This window comes from Helicoverpa zea, chromosome 29 (assembly GCF_022581195.2).
Source record: "Helicoverpa zea isolate HzStark_Cry1AcR chromosome 29, ilHelZeax1.1, whole genome shotgun sequence".
In the NCBI taxonomy this organism is placed as follows: Eukaryota; Metazoa; Arthropoda; class Insecta; order Lepidoptera; family Noctuidae; genus Helicoverpa; species Helicoverpa zea.
The window spans coordinates 2,353,282-2,373,105 of NC_061480.1; the positions used below are offsets into that span (position 1 = coordinate 2,353,282).

General features: G+C 37.2%; 2 protein-coding genes across 5 annotated transcripts in view; one reads left to right on the forward strand and one right to left on the reverse strand.

The window, feature by feature from the left end:
* Positions 1 to 352: 352 nt before the first annotated feature.
* On the forward strand, positions 353 to 11,897 carry LOC124643905. Its single transcript, XM_047183030.1, has 7 exons — positions 353 to 643; positions 4,693 to 4,803; positions 5,576 to 5,703; positions 7,259 to 7,418; positions 8,277 to 8,394; positions 9,161 to 9,328; positions 9,847 to 11,897. Exons 1-7 carry the CDS (start codon positions 353 to 355, stop codon positions 11,109 to 11,111), a joined length of 2,241 nt encoding a protein of 746 aa, XP_047038986.1. The 3' UTR covers positions 11,112 to 11,897.
* The window catches only part of LOC124644003 (spectrin beta chain, non-erythrocytic 1), a 150,490-nt gene continuing 142,553 nt past the window's right edge, over positions 11,888 to 19,824 (reverse strand). For 3 of the 4 annotated variants that reach the window (XM_047183171.1, XM_047183169.1, XM_047183170.1), the window contains 6 exons: positions 19,472 to 19,608; positions 18,703 to 18,775; positions 17,757 to 17,851; positions 16,659 to 16,997; positions 13,802 to 13,889; positions 11,888 to 13,327 (listed from right to left, as the gene is read on the reverse strand). In XM_047183171.1, the coding sequence (XP_047039127.1) occupies positions 13,213 to 13,327; positions 13,802 to 13,889; positions 16,659 to 16,997; positions 17,757 to 17,851; positions 18,703 to 18,775; positions 19,472 to 19,608 (847 nt within the window). In that variant the 3' untranslated portion in view covers positions 11,888 to 13,212. The remainder of the gene's footprint in view (positions 13,328 to 13,801; positions 13,890 to 16,658; positions 16,998 to 17,756; positions 17,852 to 18,702; positions 18,776 to 19,471; positions 19,609 to 19,824) is intronic. The other variant, XM_047183172.1, reaches the window with a different exon arrangement.

Sequence of the window (19,824 nt, forward strand, 5' to 3'; positions counted from 1 at the left end):
CCAAAGATTAAGAATGGTGTGAATCCGGGGTTAAGGGCGGGCAAAACCGCAGGGCGCAGTTAATTATCTAACAAACAACTAAGGTCAATGTACTTTAATAGTATGCGATGCCAAGTATTACTCAATTCAACCTCGGACAATATATGCCGCGGGAAACTTGCAATTAACAAGAAAAAATCTCATCCGTTTGTTTCTAAACAGTACTTAACGAAGTGTTCGTGAAAAACCACGTATTAAGAACTAAATATAGCAAAAAGTTCTCATTAAAAAAATATGATTTAAAACCTTTTTTTTTGAAAAAATCGATTTGTTTCTGTCATTGCTGTCACCTGTCAAAAAAAGCGCGGGAGAAATGACGTTTCGAAATGTGTTCGCGATTTTCATTCTGACGTACGCTTTCGCGGAAGTGTCGTCATGGACGATCGATTTGCCGGAAGTGAGAAAGTTTTTGTTCGAGAAACACGAGCATTCTAAGAAATATCACGGGCATGAAAAAGTAGATTATTCGCCTCAAGATAGGAAGTTTTATAGTAATATCGAAGGGAATAGTAAGCATCATGAGGAAGATCGGAAACATAAAAGTCACCATCATGACCATGGCTACGAGAATGAATATGATCATCATTCCTACATGGAGAAAAAAGTAAGTTCAAAATACTTTTTTTATTTTGTATGGGATGTCATCAAATGACGCCTCCGGCTGTGGGTGCAGCGTGAGGGAGTGTCAGACTCTTACTGACTAAACCCACCATGTTATTATAGCGGTGTTCGCGAAGCAAATCCCTTTGTGTTCGTCAAAAACCGACAACAGGCGGAACGCAGCCGAGCACGAACGAAATGCTCGCAGCGCGCTCGTTAGAGGCTTGTAAGTTGGTCCACACTTGACGAATTGTGTTCGGCTCGTGCTCCGCTCGTGCTCGGTTCGTCTAGCGTAGACCCGCCTTAATTTGTAATCCATTTACTATTAATATGTCCGGATTTTCCCCGGACACTTCTTGAAACCCCGCCCGGACGGCCCACGGACGGATTCCAAACGAGGACAAATCCGGGGAAACCCGGACGGATGGCAGCCCTACCCGCAGCCCAAGTTCCAAATATTAACATTAACGATAACCAAACCATAACCAGCCGAATAGCTTCGCTTGTTCAGGTATTAAAAGGTAAGGTAAGAAATTAAAAATCAATAAGTACCTACAACTTAACGCCTTTTGGCGTTGCAAGTAGGTCTGTAAGTTTGTTCGGAAAGGTAGTTAGTTACGTTTAAACAACAAAAAAATACTAGTAGGTACGGAAGGCGGCCTGAGGATAGCTTTGCAAATTCTGAAACTACTGAACATTATTGAATTGTTCTTCTAACCTACAGACAGACATGTGTTGCTGGGGAGTTTGTTGCGCCACTTCTTCTTCCCAGCAACAACACCTACGAAGTGGTGAAGGGCGGGCGTTTTGGGGGCTGTCTTTTGTAAATTTTGACGTTCAAAAAGTGCTGTCATTTTCTGAGTTGGAGTTCTAAAAGTGGTATTGCGAAGCCTTTTGGTATGTTAAATGAAGGTTAGATGTTAAATTATCATAATCTCTCCTATCCTTCCGTCTGTAACACCGATGCAACATGATTATAAATTGTTGAGAACTATTAATATTTCATAATTAACCGATTTATCGCTCAAATTACCGACAATTTGAAACTTAGTGTTATTAAATAGGTGAATATTCTAGAACAGGGCTGTCCAAGGGCTAGATGCGACCCAGGGCCAACAAAAATTACTAATTAATCAATATTTTATTATCTACTTTTTCCCAAGTTGTCGATTGGTGTGTTTAATGTAATCAAATACAAAACATTTGATTTGAATTTCGTAGCGAGGAAAATAATTTGCTCATTAATGAATTTAAACAAAAAAGATAAAAGATATTCTGCGGGCCGCAACAATTCAACCCTCGGGCCGCAAGTTGCCCGCGAGTAGGGCTGCCATCTCGAATTTCGCCAAACCCGGACAAACATTAAAAAAACCCGGACATTTGGCGTAAATCGCATTTTTTCCCCCGAATGAGTACGATTTTTTTAACAAAATAATACCTAATTTGTAAATCATTTACTATTAACATATACTTAAATTCAATGAGGTGCTTCCTTACATGAAAAGTGTCCGGGTTTTCCCCGGACACTTCTTGAAACCCCGCCCGGACGGCCCCCAGACGGCCACCAAACGAGGACAAATCCGGGGAAACCCGGACGGATGGCAGCCCTACCCGCGAGCCATGGTTTGGACAGCTCTGTACTAGAATAAAATAGAAAACTCGGATGCGCAATTTATAAATACGTCTACCAATCTCCCTTGCTGACTAAGTTAAAATTAATAATGTTGCTTACTTAATAGCCTCCTTACGATATCCTTATACAGGGTTACTGGTAAGTAGACCGCATCCTTTCAGGAGGTGATAGTATAGGTCAATACGGACAAATTTGACCCTGGGATACACTGGGCAAAAGTTAACCCGTTTCAAGATAATCGAATTTTAAGATCTTTTCTTTACAAGTCGTCTAGGTACACGTATACATTTTTATTACTAGTTAAAAGTCTCGTTTTTGCGGATTTTTGTGTGTTTTGTGGCTTTTTGGATAGCTAGATAAATGTAGATGTTTTTTAAGTATTCTGCACAAAAAAATTAAGAGTAATATTTTTGAGAAAATATCTACTAAAAAAGTAATTGCTGTTCACTATAATTTCCTCTGTGATTTGTACAGTTTTATGGTTTGTTATTATGAAATGATTCATCTTCTATCCAAAAACACACAAAAATCCACAAAAACGAGACTTTTGACTGATAATGAAAATTTATACGTGTACCTAGACGACTGATCTTGAAATTCGATTATCTTGAAACGGGTTAACTTTTGCCTAGTGTATCCCAGGGTCAAATTTGTCCGTATTGACCTATACTATCACCTCCTGAAAGGATGCGGTCTACTTACCAGTAACCCTGTATATTTCCAATTTTTTTGTTTAAACACCATAAAGAAAAACCACGGAAAGAAAGAATTTAGATGATTCTTATTTCTAAAGGAAATCTCTTCGAACACATGTGAACGGAAAACAGGAATAAAAGAGATGTAGACAGAGTGTAAATAAAGAAATGGAAATATCAATTCAAATTACATATACACACTGCCCACTGGGTACACTGCCCGGTGACAGCGATGAGGATCAACTTTTTGACGCCCTTTAATAGTTTTAATAAATAATAATAAAGCCCTTTATTCTGAAACCATTACCTACTTACAATTTACAATAATCTATTATATATCATATTTTACAATGAAATTAATTACACTATACTAAGTTCATTACAATATATCTCTAGTTTCAGAGTGCCTGTTGGCATAGGCCTCCTCCAAAAACTTCCATTGACTCGTCATTTGCAACCCTTCTTTTTCCATTTTGCACCAGCAGTCTGTTTAAGATCATCTTCCCATTTCATTTTTTGTCTTCCTCTATTTCGTTTTCCATCTCTCGGGTACCATTCAGTTATGGCCTTGCTCCATTTCTCCGTCTTGTCACGGATCATGTGGCCAGCCCATCTCCACTTTTGCTGGTCTATTCTTTTTAAAACATCTGTCAGTTTCGTTTTTGATCTCAGAATGGTATTTCTGATCCGATCTTGTCTTCTTGTACCTGTCATACTTCGCTCCATTGCTCTCTGGCATATGGCTAGTTTTTCTCTGAGCGATTTGGTGAGTGACCAAGTCTCGCATCCATAAGTTAGACAAGGTAGTATGCATGTGTTGAAGGTTCTTCGTTTTATAGCCATTCCCAGATCTTTACATTTCATTACCTCTTTCAGTGCCCAGTACTTTTTCCATCCCGTAGCTATTCTCAGGTTTATTTCTTTTGCATTTTGGTCTTCAGTAGATATAACCTGTCCTAAATATATATATTCTTTAACATATTCGAGGAGTTCATTTCCTATTTTTATGTTCGTCTGTTGTTTGTTAGTCATAATTTTCGTTTTTTCGGTGTTCATTTTTAGTCCGACTTTCAGACTTTCATCATTTAGACTTTGGATCATTATTTTTAAATTTTTCGGGTTTTCCTCAAAGAGAACTAAGTCGTCAGCAAATCTGAGGTGGTTCAATTTCTTCCCATTTATATTTAAACCAAAATTTTCCCAGTCTAATTTCCTGAAAATATTTTCGAGAACTGCGAACAGTTTTGGTGAGAGCGGTTTAATAGTTTTAAGTTTTCTTTCTTTTATGTTAATATAGATTTAGTTTATTTTAAATTACATATATAGAAATATAATGCCTACCTGGCAAAAATTAGACGATGCACGGCCTTTAAGCCACACCACCGTGCCCGTCGGAGTGGGCAGCGTGAGATTTTTTCGTTACGGAAGTTCTGGATTCGGTCCCCGCGCTCAAGGCCCGCGATAGAAGCTATGCAATAACTTAAAAATATTAAATGCTTGTAAGTAAAGTTGTAAGTATAAATTCACACGATGTTTTTCGTGAATAGACTCCACGCATGTATTTGTTGGAATTTTCCGCCTTGACCCGCATTGAGCTTTAGGAGAAAACTTACTTCCCTGTACAACGGAAATATTAACCTCGGGCATGAAGAATCTAGATTTTGCATATTCACGCCACCTTTTAAACAAAATTTAACAACATAATATTTTAATTATTTTTCATAGGTTTATGACATCGTACGCGACGGCAGCTCGTATCTAGAGGGGCTGCAGAAGTCCTTGGAAGATTACAGCTCGCAGCTGAAAGGCTGTCAGGAGAACAATAATACTAATTGGGTAAGCTAAAAAAAATAAAACCAACTTCCAAAAACACTACGAAGCCAACTATTTTTAGGTGCATCGGCCTAGAATTCGGTGTCGAATGGATGTTCCCGAGTTAATTTTGCCACCGACTTCTAGGCCGGAATGGCTGGAATGGCTGGAATGGCACTCTCCCTCAGTGACTTGTCCCTTCTGCCCGCGCCATCCTGGTCGTGCAGATATGTGCCGACCAAGATGGCATCCCCCGAGACGTGGCACCCGGGGCAGACCCCCCCCCCCCCCCCGACACGACGACGTGTTAACTTCTATCTGCTGAAACCTGCCGCCCCTCTGACGCTGCCGCCCCTAGGCCGCGGCCTATACGGCCTATTCATAAATCCAGGACTGCATAGCAGTCACGCCTGCGACCACTAAACCACATAGGCAGTGAGCCAGTTACTATATTACAAAGAAAGAAAGAAAATAAATTATATTGGGCAATAAAAGACGCAACACACTTAAAATAAGACTGTTACAGCCTTTTTATCGTCCCACTGCTGAGCACAGGGCTCCTCTCACATGGAGAAGGATTGAGCATTATTATGATTAAAATTAGACATGAACAGAAATAATAATAGAAGGGGAAAATATGCGTCTTAAAGCGCGCAATACGGCTCTCGCTCAGCATAATGCCGCGACCCGAAACGAGACAGAGTCCCAGCGCTGGTTTTCAGCGACAGCCGGTGCTACCGCGATGACGTCATCGGTGATGCTATTGTATATTATTATATTATTTCTATAATCCCAGGAATCAAACACCTCATCTCCGATCAGCTTACCATCTTCAAGCAACAGCTCATCTGCTCCAACCAACGGGTCCATGCCAATTCTGAACTTTAACAACTATGACAACGCTCCCGTACCTTCACGACCCAGGTATTTTTATTTATTTATTTATTTAAATCAGGCATCTAAGGCCCATAGAAAATATAATTTCGTCCACGGCCGATTTCGGCCACGGCGGCTGTTCTCATTTAAGGAGATCAGCCAGCTGCGCAGGACATATTATAGTGCACGAGCATTTGCGCAGACACAGGTGCACTCCCTATTCCTTCACTCTCATAACCCAATGGGACGGCAATCCGACACGACCGAAGAGAGATCGGGCGCAGGACCGACATTTACGTGCTCTCCGATGCACGGGTGAATCAATCACCAACTTCCAGACTACGGACTGCTTTGTGAGTGTTTAAGAAAACCCACAAAGAGATTTCGACCCGACTCGGGAATCGAACCCGAGACCTCGAGGCTCGAGGCTCGAGCACAGCAGCCGCGCTTACGACCTAGACCAACGATCATTTCCCTAACCCGTATGTTGTGCTGGCTCCGCCGCTGCACAAGCAGAGAACCTCATCATCATCTTCTGAGCCTATTCCCAACCATGTTGGGGTCGGCTTTCAGTCTAACCGGATGCGGGGTAAACTATAATAGAATTGATAGTTAATCAATATTTGAATGAACAACAAGAGTGTTTTTTTTAAAATTAGTTGTTGTAAAAAGATTACTAATGGGATATCATGTCGTCATTTCAATTTCTGAGTAACTTATATTTGGCGCCACATCATCATTATTTCCCTAGCCTTTTCCCAACTAGATTGGGGTCGGCTTCCAGTCTTAACGAATGCAGCTGAGTACCAGTGTTTAACAAGGAGCTACTGATGTCTGACCTCCTCAATCCAGTTACCCGGGCAACTCGACACCCCTTGATAAGACTGGTTGTCAGACTTACTGGCTTCTGCTTACCAATAACGACTGCCAAAGATGTTCACTGACAGCCGGGACCTACAGTTTAACGTGCCATCCGAAACACAGTCATTGGTGTCCAAGATAAACTTAGAAAGTACATACAAACTTAGAAAAGTTGCATTGGTACTTGTCTGACCTAGAATCGAACCAACGCACGCATACTCCGCACCAACCTCTCTAAGGTTGGTCCTTATCCTTTACCCACTAGGCTACCACGACTTTCTTATCTTTTTCTTACAAGTGAAGATAATATAGTGTGTTAATTAATGATGATGGCGTCCACGGCCGATTTCGGCCACGGCGGCTATTCTCATTTAAGGAGATCAGCCAGCTGCGCAGGACACATTATGGTGCACGAGCATTTGCGCAGACACAGGTGCACTCCCTATTCCTTCACTCTCATAACCTGATGGGACGGCAATCCGACACGACCGGAGAGAGATCAGGCGCAGGACCGACATTTACGTGCTCTCCGATGCACGGGTGAATCAGTCACCAACTTCCAGACTACGGACTGCTTTGTGAAAGTTTAAGAAAACCCACAAAGCGATTTCGGCCCGACCCGGGAATCGAACCCGAGACCTCGAGCACAGCAGCCGCGCTTGCGACCACTAGACCAACGAGGCAGTCAAATTAGAGTGTTAATTAGACAGAATAATAACTTAAAACTAATATAAATATATAGGTATCCTTCGGAGTCCAGGGGCTATATCCTGAACAGTCGTAGAAAGATGTCTTGTGAAGAAGTGACGGATTCCAGTGAGCATATTAGAAGATTTGCATCCTTGGCCCTGGATGCTACACGGCGGTTGCAAGACTTTGCTTATGCTAAGAAGTATCAGAAGGTAGGTGTTTGAAGGTGGATTTGTATAACGTATCTATCCATTGTTTTAGAGATTGAATTTTGACGTTAGCTCATATTACATAAAAAATATACAGAAAACTGTAGTACATAAATCCAACAGACCTCTTTATCTATTTCTTTATATGTTTTTATTCGAACAAGGCTGACCAATCAGTACTTTTCGGCTATCAAAACATTTCCTATGTGTTATTGCTGGGAAGAAGAAGTGGCTTAAACTTCTCAGCAACACACACGTCTCTCTGTTAGATTGCCTACTGAATTATAGGAACAACAAACTGTCAGCCGCCGAATATCAGCGTCTATGCAGAGCGTTATAACTTACGTTTAATTATAGAAATTAGCTTTTATATATAAGCGTTATAGGTTTAAGCATAATTTATGTTATAATTTTCGCATGCCTACTGAAGGCGAGATTATGTTAAGTGACTTTTTTTGTTTTTACCACCTTTTGTGTAAACCATATCTCGGCGAATAAATATTTTCATTTCATTTCATTTCATTTCATTTCATTACGTCGGTTAGATGTGAACGAAAAACTGAATATGTATGGAAAAAATAAACTGCGTAACGTTCGCTCACATTCGGCGGCTGGTTTGGTTTGGTTTGAACACATCCTTTTTTTATCGATGGCAAAAGTCATCAAATGACCCTCTGTGGGTTAGCAGTGGTGAGGGAGTGTCAGTCTTTTACTGACTAAAAATACATCGTGTTCCTTCGTAGGCCTTTTATGTATCAGGGCCACGGTAACTCTTTCGAACAATCCCGTAGTCTCAGCAGGCTTTGGCCCTACATTTGAAAACAGCCTAAGGTCTACCTAAACTCCAAATATCTCCTACAGACAGATGAACAGGAAGAGAATGAGCTGATCCTCAAGTTGGCGTGGTTCCTCGACCGGCTGGCGTACCTCAGCGGCTACGAGCCAGACATCGAGCATTCTGAACCTTCTTCCACTAGATGTAAGAACTAATTTTGTTTGGCACATTATTCCTGTGTGTCTCTCTATAGTTTTCGTCAAAGAAGTCTGAAGTTACAATTTTGTTTTTACAGTTTAAATGTATTTGAATAATCTATAGCTGAAGAGTTCTTCTTTTGTTTGAATGGACTCTCAGGAACTTCAGTGCCTCGAGAGAATGGGTCGAGGAATGCTATAGGTTAGCCCCGTCTTGGAAACTACTCCGTGCACCCGGATAAAAAGTTCCCTATAGTCTTCCTCGATAAATGGGCTATCTAACACGGGAAGAAAATTTTGAAATCGATCTGGTACCTGAGATTAGCGCGTTCAACCAAACTGTCAAACATAGTATTCCCACCTATTATAAAACATAGTTTTTAAAACCAGCTTTAGCGTTAGGTTAACTTTATTTGTCGTAATCTAGTACTTATCTACTTACTACAACTTTAATCTACTTTTCTCTCTAGCTGTTACTTTTTAAAACCACGTTTTTGGCACAGGGTGGCTTAACAATATATAAGTATAGTTATCGGCACAAATCTTGAGCGCTGACCTTCATCTGTGCAGAAGTGATTTATTAGCAAAGAACCAATCCCGAGTGACGGCTATGACGCGATGCACTGCGGGCCAATCACCGCTTTAGCCCGCCCCCGCGCCGCACTTCATACCACAAAAGGGACCCAATAAATTACTTCTGCGCAGGTGAAGGTCAGCGCTCAAGATTCGTGCCGATGATTATATAGAAATATACATAAACCACTTCTTCCCAGCTCCAACCACCGAGATCCCCTCACCCCAAACCCTGGTCCCTTCATCGGAGGAGCTGAACAAACAGTTCAGAGAATGTATACAGATGAACTCCTCGGAGCCAGCGACGGAGCGCTGTCGGTACCCGCTGGAAATACCTGAGATGGTACAGCAGATGTTGAATATTAGTGGTGAGTTATTTTGTTGCTAGTGGGAACTACTTCCCTTATGGGGTAAAATATGGCCTCGGGGATAGTGTGGCTTTCGATACTGAAGATAATATGGTCCATAACAGGGTCCATAATATGTACCTAGCTTTAAGCCCCTTGTAACATCATTGTAACATTATGGTATACAAATAAATATGAATATGAAGATAAGTCTTTGCCTTCAAGGATTTACCTCAAAATACTCAAACATTACTTAACTTTTATGTTCTACTTTCTGTCGCAGTAAATTTAATTGTGACAAAGATGGAATGATGTCGTCCTTAAAGTGGCGTTTCAGTATTCGGCCGTTCGATAAATGTGTCCTTCGTGGAGTCTATTTAAGCTTAGATATTTTCTTTTTAAGTCCTTTAAAAAACGACTCCAAAAATAGCATACCTATTTTTTTTTGTTTCGTGTCCTCAAACCAGCCAAAAGGTCTTTACCATAAAGTCTTACATAAAAAGGCTGACAACAATGATTAAATCCCATTTCTATTACAGGTACTACCTCTTCGCCTTCGTCATCGTCTCAATCTGGCTCCATGACTCCTGACAGCGTACCAGCACAATCATCAGAAATCCTCATAACATCAGCCAATTCTTCTCCGAGCGAAACTTTCCCTCAAAAATCTACAAAAACTAAAAGATCTACAGACTACACTTACTATTTTCCGACGAAGCCATTACACGAAGTAACATATCCAGTACCTCTAGTTAAATTAATAAAACATAGACTATCTAACATAAAGTCGGTAGTAAAAACAATTGTTGAAAAACGTTTGCAACATTTGGCCGAAAAGAAAGAAGAAAAACACCATTACGAAAAACATTTTGACAAACGTTCGATATCTGACAGTGACAGTCAACTGTCAAATCATATACAAATGTCAAATAATCCGAAGGCAGCTGTCAAATCGGTTGAAAAACGACCGTTCGAAAGTGAAACTATAATTCATTATCCTATTTCTGATGTGTCGGTTATAAATACAAAATCTTTCAAAAAACGGTCGATTGATGACAGCAAAACCACATCCAATCATATCAACAGACTATCACATTCGAAATCATTTATAAAAAAATCCCCAATCACCCGAAAAAAGTTCGAAAACCTTCGTCTATTCACGAAAATGACTAAAGATTTGAAAAATACGGATCCTAAAATCAGATCTTTAAAAAGACGATACACGGAAGACCCATTATCAAAACTAGCGAACTACTACATAAAATACAAAGTCTGGGACAACTCCAATCCAATTAAAAAGAGTTTTAGCAAAAAACCTGCCGTTTTCGAAGTAAAAAACTCGATAACCGAACCAAAATCGGTTCAAAAACGGTCCCTTTTCAACAAGAAATCTGTCCATATACACATACCGAAACCGATCCAAGTTGTCCGCACTTATATAAACACACGCCGACCACATCACGAGAAATCCAAATTGCTGTCTCACCTTCACAAAATACACGAATTGAAACACAAAAAAACTGAAAAAGTACATAAAATTATCAAAAGATCTGTCCATTATCAACGTATGTATTTACCAAGGGTCTCTAAGGACCCCCAGGGGGATATAAGTTACTATGTAAAGAATAAAGCAGGGACGAATATCAATCCTGATTCAGTGCAGGCAGCTCAGATGAGAGCCGGGTTAGAATTGGCGTTTCAGACGGGAAATATCGAAGTTGTAAGGAGATATGGTGCTAATTATAACCCTTTGAATCCTAATCCGCTTTATGTTGGTATTATTGGATCTTATGCTGATTCTTAAGTTTAAATTTTTAGTATAATATGCAAGCTTTTTCACTGAATCAAATATAATGTTTTTACGTCAATATCGAAAACTTGTCTAAACTACTTTCGTACTACTTATAACTTTCGTCAAATAATATTGCAGCTCCGAAGTTAGCTACTAGTGACTGCACGATAATCAAAATATCAATGGCTGACTTTAGATGACTTATTTGTCCAGAAAATATTATGATATAATTTATTCTTATTCTTAAATATACCTACAGACACAAAGTTATACAATCTGTCAAACTTTAATAGATTTTCAACTTTATTTTAAAGTATTTAAGGTTCAGTGTTGATTAGGGTTTTACGTCATAACGCCTGTACAGCTTCAAAAGTAGCAGAATAAAACATTTTTTTTTAATCATCGATATCTTACCAGAGTATTCATCTACTTTTACTCACATTCAACAAGTTTAGGATGTTAAGTAAATTTTGGCGTGAGTTGTTAAGAAACTATGACCGTTTACCTTACTAGGGTGTTATTAGACCAATCGACGAATCGATCAATCGTCGATCGACGACATCGATCGATGGCAGAATGGATTAGTAGACGCCGCCGTCACGTCACCCGCTATTTCGCTATACCGATGCCGTCGATCGACGATTGATCGATTGGTCTAATAACACCTTTAGGCACTTTTGAAAATTTTAATTTGTTCAGTAACTTTTGACGCTGACTGTACTTCTGCGATAAATAATTTTCGTATATATAATATTTATATGTTTGGGATACTAAAATAAAACGAAATATTTCATATAATAGCGTTGTTTTATTATAAACTTCACAGTACAGAACAAAAAAATGTTGTTTTAACTTACATTATGCTAGAAATAAACTTTTTAACAATATTATGATGATGATCCGGAGACGAAAACTCAATAGGTACTTGTTTTTAACCGATTTCAAATAGAAGAGGATTCTCACCCGCTTAGTTTTTTTTTAATATAAATTATTGTCAGACGCTGTCAGTTGAATTTGACAGATAATCGAATGAATGAAACATTGATTGAATGGTTGCGGTAGGTATGGTTCATTCGTTCTTATTTATTTTAATTCACAAGTTTTCGTTCCCCGAATTTAATGAATATAATAAAATAATGCTTAAAAATAAATGTTACTTACGCTATAAATCTGTAAAATATTGTATTTAAAAGATTGCTTTCGATATTTTAGCGGCGATTTTAAAATATAACTCGAAAAATACTTAAGATTTTTATTATTGTCATCTTTGATTGTCACATTCGTTTTAAATCTCCATATCTTTTCCAAAAGATACATCTTTATCTTTGCTTAGCCCGTAAAAGACAAAGCTAAAAGATACATTTTAAAATCGCAACTTAAATTAGACCACTTAACTATTTGGTCCCGATTTGTGACAAAATTCCACGATCCTAGGTCACCCATCCAATTCGCGACCGCACCAGCGGTTGCTTAACCTCAATGTTATAACAATATATGACTTTATTTAACAATTGCAATAACAAGTTGCGTTAATAGAATGTTTCAGTTAAAACATGGAAATTTAATATGTAATACTTTTCTTAATTGTCAAAAAACTTACTTAAATATCAATTCCTTCTAAGATCGCGGTTACAAGGAATGTTTTAACAAATATATATAAATATTATAATCATATTTACGATTACAATGAAGAAAAGACACTTTCCTACATAAATATGTACTTAAAATCTATCTTATTTTCAACGATTTGTGTAATATAGCAAAAAAACCGCCATCTTGAATTTAACGTCAAAATATAACACAAATCATTAAACACAAGAAAAAAAAAACATTAAAACGACAAAAATATGTATTTCGATAACATTAATTTTTCGAAAAAGGCACGATTTTGAAACTACTAAGTAATACCAATGACTTAAAAATTATTCAAAAAAATAATTGTATATTTTTTTCTGTATATACTTTTATATACTCATATATACACACGAGACGTCAAATTATTGAAAATTAATTTTATATGGGTCAAAAAATATTTTTTCAATCCGTCAATCAATTTTCATCAATCTATCAATCAGGTTTTAGTTCAATAATTTGACGTTTTTCGACCATAGAGTTACATATGGCTCTGTGGTCGCTTCTTTCTGCTGAAAAGACCGATGAACACGCCTTTTTTGTCTTTCTTTTCTTTCGAAACTCCGCTCACTGACAGCTCTGACTCGCCCGATGACCTGGTGGACAAAAAGAATGGTTTTAACCGGATTTTGATAAAGTATATTCCATAATAAAAGGTTTTCTCTGTGACAGTTTTTTTATTTAACTATTTTGAGAACCATTTTTACAGACTGTTCAAGTTTTGTCTGATTTATCTTTCTATTTGCTACGAAAAATAGAAACTTTTTCATTACAATCCTTGTTTATCATTTTAAATGTCAACGTAACCTTGTCCGTATGTCCGGCTTTCACGTAAAAATTACTGAATTATAAAAAGTTCTTCCTAGAAGAAGTTTCAATATTATTATGTTTAAAAAGCGCTCTTCGTCCTCGCCGACAGGATCCATAATCATTTCTTTTAATTTTACCCACCAACCTTGTACACATTATGGTATGCAATGAAGTTATTGAGGATTGAAGTTCGTAAGCTATATTTTAACCAGGCAAGGGAAGTATTTCTTCCAGGACTCGTATAAAAGAGGTATAATTACCTAGAAGCTGGTCTTTGATCAAGCGCTGGCGAGCCGCCGCTGCCGGCGACAGAAGCTGGTCGAGTGTTGCTTCCACTGCTGCCGTATGCTAGAAAATATATTATAATGTTAGTATTGTGAAGAAATAATAGTTTTGAATGATGTGAGAGAGAATAAAGTTATGTTTTGGCAATAAGATTATGTAATTTAAGCTCGAATAGTTTAATTTATGTAAAGCTTCATTTAAATAGGTATGAATATTGATGTCTACTATAGTCAAAATACTGCTTACTGAAATCTAAAAGTTAATTGAAGAAATCCTAATTGCCAAAATGTAACTTTGTTCGCAAGAAAACCATGAAAAATAAATAGACCAACACCCAAAAACAGAAACAACAAAAGCACACAGAAAAACGACAAACAGTTTAACTAGCTAAAAATAATTAAAAATACACAATAACTATACTCATATACTCTTTTCTAGAAAAAACAGGAACCACGTGCGAAATATTGGTTTTACCACTTTCCCTTTTGCTGCTAGTAACATTACAGTCATTAAAACCTTTTGAAACATAGGTACATTTGAAAAATAGGTAGGCGAATTTGTAAAATAAATTTATATAATGAAAGACAGTCGTTAAAACCAAGATTTCGTTTAAGTGCCCGTTTTTTAATAAAGATTACCCTAGATAAAAATTAGGGTAAATTAACGTAAAAAAAAGTACAAAGCGTAAGTAGACATATTAAATTACAGCATTTTGCTAACTAAATAGATAATTATAATAGCCTTGTGATGAATTAAAATGATGATTAAATGGTAGTGATTGTTAGATATAAATTCGAGCATCGCACGTATGTATTTTGTTACAAATCCAAATGTTTGCGTGTTTAAGCGGACAGCGTATGATTTGCATACATAAAACTAATAGTTTTAAGTGCGATATTTAGAAAATGAGTTCGGTAATAAATTAGCCGACAGTTTAGCTAACAAGATAATAAAAAGAACAAGGTTAGTTAGATAATCGTACATTGCACGCGATGCAATATGTAGAGTAGATGGCTTGCTCCTTGGTTGCGTGTGAAATATAAAACATTAGGTTAGAATAATAAGTAATCTAGAGATATATAAAGCTCACGGTGAGTTTCATCATTTAACTGTAACGATAACCGAACCAATTTCAGTTGTCAAATCGCCGATTTGAAAAATGGGCGGCAAGTATACGGCTGGAGATGGTTTGGTTATCGTTATAGTTAAATGGTGCAACTCAACCTTAATTTTTAACTACCTATTTGCATAAAGATGGTAACCGAATATTTAAACGCCACTACGCGTAAATTATTATTATTATTATACATATTAACATCAGACACAAAGGTTTTAGTGCTAGATTTGACACTAAAAACGGTAGTTTTGAAAAACCACGTTTTATAAATAAGGTGAGAGTTTCAAACGTAACTTAATATCGACGCGGGCGTTTCAATATTCGGCTAAAACACATATAAGACCTGTTTTCCCATTTGCTGATATAACATAACATTTGCCAGTTTACTACATAGTCATTGGCAAATAATTTTAATTTTGTTGGCTACCCTTACTTGGGAAAACTTGTCTTTTAACTATTTATATACTATTTAAATAAATATAAATAAGCTTAAACTACGAGTCTTATGGCCAATCAGGTATAAACAATAAACATAATACGAAATTTTAAGGACGAAAAAAGGAAAAAAAGTAATAACTAAAGAATTTTGAAGACAATGATCAGAAGTAACAAAAATACTTAATTATACAATATGAATAAGAAGATTTTTTTCTGATTTCCATACAGCATGAAAAAGAATTACAGAAGTTCGATAACACAATATAAAATATAGAGTAGGTTGGCTTAAAAATAATAATATAGCACACAGCTACCCGAAGCCGTTACAAACCAATAAAATGCAAACATCAGCAGCTTACAATTAATTATAGCAGAATACAGAAAAACCAAACTTAGGAAAACTAAGCAAAAGTGCTAAACAGAGTTTTATATGAGTTTCTGAGAAATCGCATAACTGTACTGTCTCACTGGTCCAATAGTATCAGGTTCGATTCCCGGATCGGTCCGACATCGCTTTAGGAGTTTTAAGACTTTCATAAGCCAGCAAAGAGTCTAGAAGTTGGTGATTGATATACCCGTGCATCGGAGAGCACGTTAATGTCGGTCCTGTTTGTGATCTCTCTCCGGATTGTCGTCCCATCGCGCTATGAGAGTGAGGGAATAGAGTGTGGACCGCAGTCCAAGCAAATGCTTGTGAACTATAGCGCAAGTGAACCCGTGGGAAATCGCTAGTAAACAATTTGAAATTATTTCGCAAAAACTCATATAGAAAATCTATTAGCTAAATAATACAATACTGAATACATTTTGCTAAAATACAGTTAGGAGCTAATTGTTAGTGTCTACCAAGCTCCACAACCTGATGCTTCGGTACTCAGAGGTCACAGTGGTACTTTTGAGAAAATTGCGTCATTTGGTACTAGATATGAGGCCAGTGTTCATTTTATTTATTGAGAAATGAAAGCAGTACTACTACAAATAAATGGATGTCTCGAATACTCATTGAAAATGATTTTTGTTCATGATTTTTTCGGTTGGTTTATGGTGAAGTTACTGTAAGATTTATGATCAACTACAATTGATTAGAAACGATTAGTTAATAAAAACACATTTTGCATTTATCAAAATACATCTACAAAAACCTAACAAACTAATAATTTAACCTCAAAAGGGAACACACCCAACATCAATATTTCATATTTTATTATTTATCATTGTTAAAAAGTACCAAAAAACTCAACACCCGAAGTACCACTCAGACCTTCTAACCAACTGACCGGTATCACTCGTAGAATAAAAGTGCGAAGTTGTTTCAACACTCTGCCAGTTATTATTCTGTGTTGAGCCTTGCCACGACCCCGTGTTGGCCCTATTGCCATTGCCATCTCTGCCTTGCCAATTGCCCGTCATCCTTTGCTGATAGCTGTTCACTAAAGCCGACACAGATTGCTTTTCTCCTTGCGCATTCGTTCTTTCCATAGTTGAATGACGTTCGGGCAAATTCGGGGCTCGTTCGGGCAAGTTCGGGCCTCGTTCGGGTAAGTTCGGCGCTCTTTCGGGCAATGGAGGGCGGTCGGGGGGCCCGGAGAGGGGTAAAGGCGGAGCTCCGTGGTCGGCTATTAATGAATTAGTTGTTAAGTTTGACTTTTACCCTTGTCTTAATAGGGTAAGAGTCGTTAAATTGAGGGTAAATTCTGTTAAATGCTGTGTAAAGATAATCGATCGTGTGGTTACTATGATTAAGGTGATTTTTGTAAGTTTTTTTAATCAATGTGAAGACTATTCCCAAATAGTGGGGTAACTGTGATTAATACCATAATTATAGCCAATTAAAAATCTTAAAATAATTTGGACAAATACAACCAATCACAAAGACAGAACATAGTGCGATAACATCACAAAACATGAAAAAAAGTGCGAAATAAATTAAATTTTACAAAAATAATAGTTTGACATATCTTTCTTTTACCACTAACTCTCACTCAAAAATATAAAAAAATACTGAGATTGTACAAACACATACTATTTATAGGCATACAGACACTGAAGATAAACAATTTTGAAATGACTTTTTATTTAAAAAGTCAGTTTAAAAATGAAATTCAGCTAGTTAAAACAATATTAATAAAAATACTTGAAACAATACTATGTGTAGTTCATTTATTTATTACTCAACCTTTTTTTATATTTTTAAATATTAAATTCAAAAATAATATATAATAACTATTGTTAAACAATTGAATCATTATTTTAAGCAGTAGTTTATTTGTTTTATATGTATTTTTGTGTAACGTCCTATCAAGATTGTTTACCTTTAGTAAATTACCTACTCAAATAGAGTATACATTATATTTTGTAAGTTTGTATGTACTCACCATTTTGTTGTGATCTTATAAATTCTGAATTGATGTCGCGTCCGTTTGAAAACCGCGACCTACCCCAAGAGCTGGATTGAGACTGTTCCTGATTCCTGCAAAACAAAAATATACGTTAAAATAAGATTATTTAAATCGCTTTACCTTTTTTCTAATTCGTGATGGCCTAGTGAGACAAGCACCAACCTCTCAAGTATGAGTTCGATTCCACGTCAGACACGTACCAATTCCACTTTTCTAAGGTTGACTTTCACTTTCTAAGTGTATCTTGAGTTTTAGACACCAATATCGGTCTTTGTTAGGGTGAAGGAAAACCTTTCTGTACGCTCCATAATTCTGTACACGGATGCTAGAACTGGAATATCTATCTAGCTATTCGTCACATAATTAGCGCGGCAAGTAACATGAACAAAATAACTAATAACTTCAAATAAAACTGAGCTGCTTATGATGAAACATTTAACAAACCACTGTTTGGAAACACCAGCGTACATCTAAAAAAACAGCAGCCAAATCGGTTCATCCACCCGGTTTAGGGTTGCCAGAGGTATTTCGATTCCGGGACAATTCGAGGATTACGAAAAAAATATGAAAAATTAGAATACCTATCTATATTTTTTCATTCAGAATTCATTTTTCATTCAGAATTCGCATGTTTGAAGACTGTTTTTGCAGTCCTTTCAAAAGACTTGTGAAATCTGGGCTCTTTAAAACGAAGAATTGCAATGCAGCGGGGTAATAAAGGAAGGGAAGCGGCCTGCTACTATTATCAAAATGAAGAAAGCTAATGTATTCGAAAATCCGAGACTAAAAGATGAAATTCCTGGACACGGGACAAGACTAGTAATTCCTGGACAATCCCGGATTTCCCGGCCATCTGGCAGCCCTAACCCGGTTACCCTATTTTTGCATCGAGGGGTAAAAAGCGTTAATTTTGTTAACTTACCTTAAAACGACTTCAGTAGCGTCTTCCTCCTGCGGTGGCTGTCTAGGCGGTAAGGATGGTAGTACCGTTGATTCTGATCGAACAAACATTATTTTATATTAAAATATTTCTTTATACAGCTTAATTTTAGTTAGAAAACTCTGGAAATCAGTTTACAAGCTATTTATGAAATAAATACGTTTGTAACTATTTAAAAGGGTATTTGAACTATTAATTAAATACGTTTGTTTAATGATTTGTATCACTTGTTGCTTGGTAGTTTTCTTAAAGATATTTGAGTGCATATTTTTAGAAATACAACTAATTGAAGATGGCAATTGGGAATGACAAGTAATTATGATAAAATTGATGGAAAAAGTAATTAACAATTACTGATATTTAGTTTTAAATTGTGTTGTGGTTAGCCACGGGAGATAAGAGGTATAATTTATCATCAGAAGAAAGTTGTATACGTTTTTAAAAAAAACGTAATACCACCAAATAGCTTTGTTTATAGTGACAAAAGCTCTTGAGCTCTGCGCATATATTTCGAATAACTTGAAGCCAAAAGTAGTCTGGCTAAAAGTAGTCATCAGGCTAGCCTTTTCCCAACTATGTTGGGGTCGGATGCCAGTCTAACCGGATGCATCTGAGTACCAGTGGGCCACTGCCTATCTGACCTTCTCAACCCAGTTACTAGCACCGATACCTCTTGGTAAGACTTGTTGTCAGACATACTGGCTTCTGACTACCCGTAACGACTGCCAAAGATGTTCAAATGACTTCTTACCAATATGTCTTTCAGGTGTTCCAGAAGTCCTTTGCGACTGTTGACTGTTCCTATGTTCTTGTAAGATCTCGGCCTGTGTGCGTGGTCTGCGCTCAGGCTCGGGAGATGATGGGGCTGATGATGAAGACTCCGCATTCCTGAGGAGTAGAAGGTTGATTTTAAGGTTGTGGTAGTGTTTCAAGGTTTTGTGAAGATTTATGATAGTGAAATTTTTGTATAAGTTTATTTTTATTGTAGAAACTGCTAAATGTTTTTCTTTTATTTCTAGATTTCGGCTGTGGTAGTGTTCCAAGGTTTCATTATCATATGTGCCAATGAAGTTTTTGTATATTAATTTTTGCTGAAGAAACTGT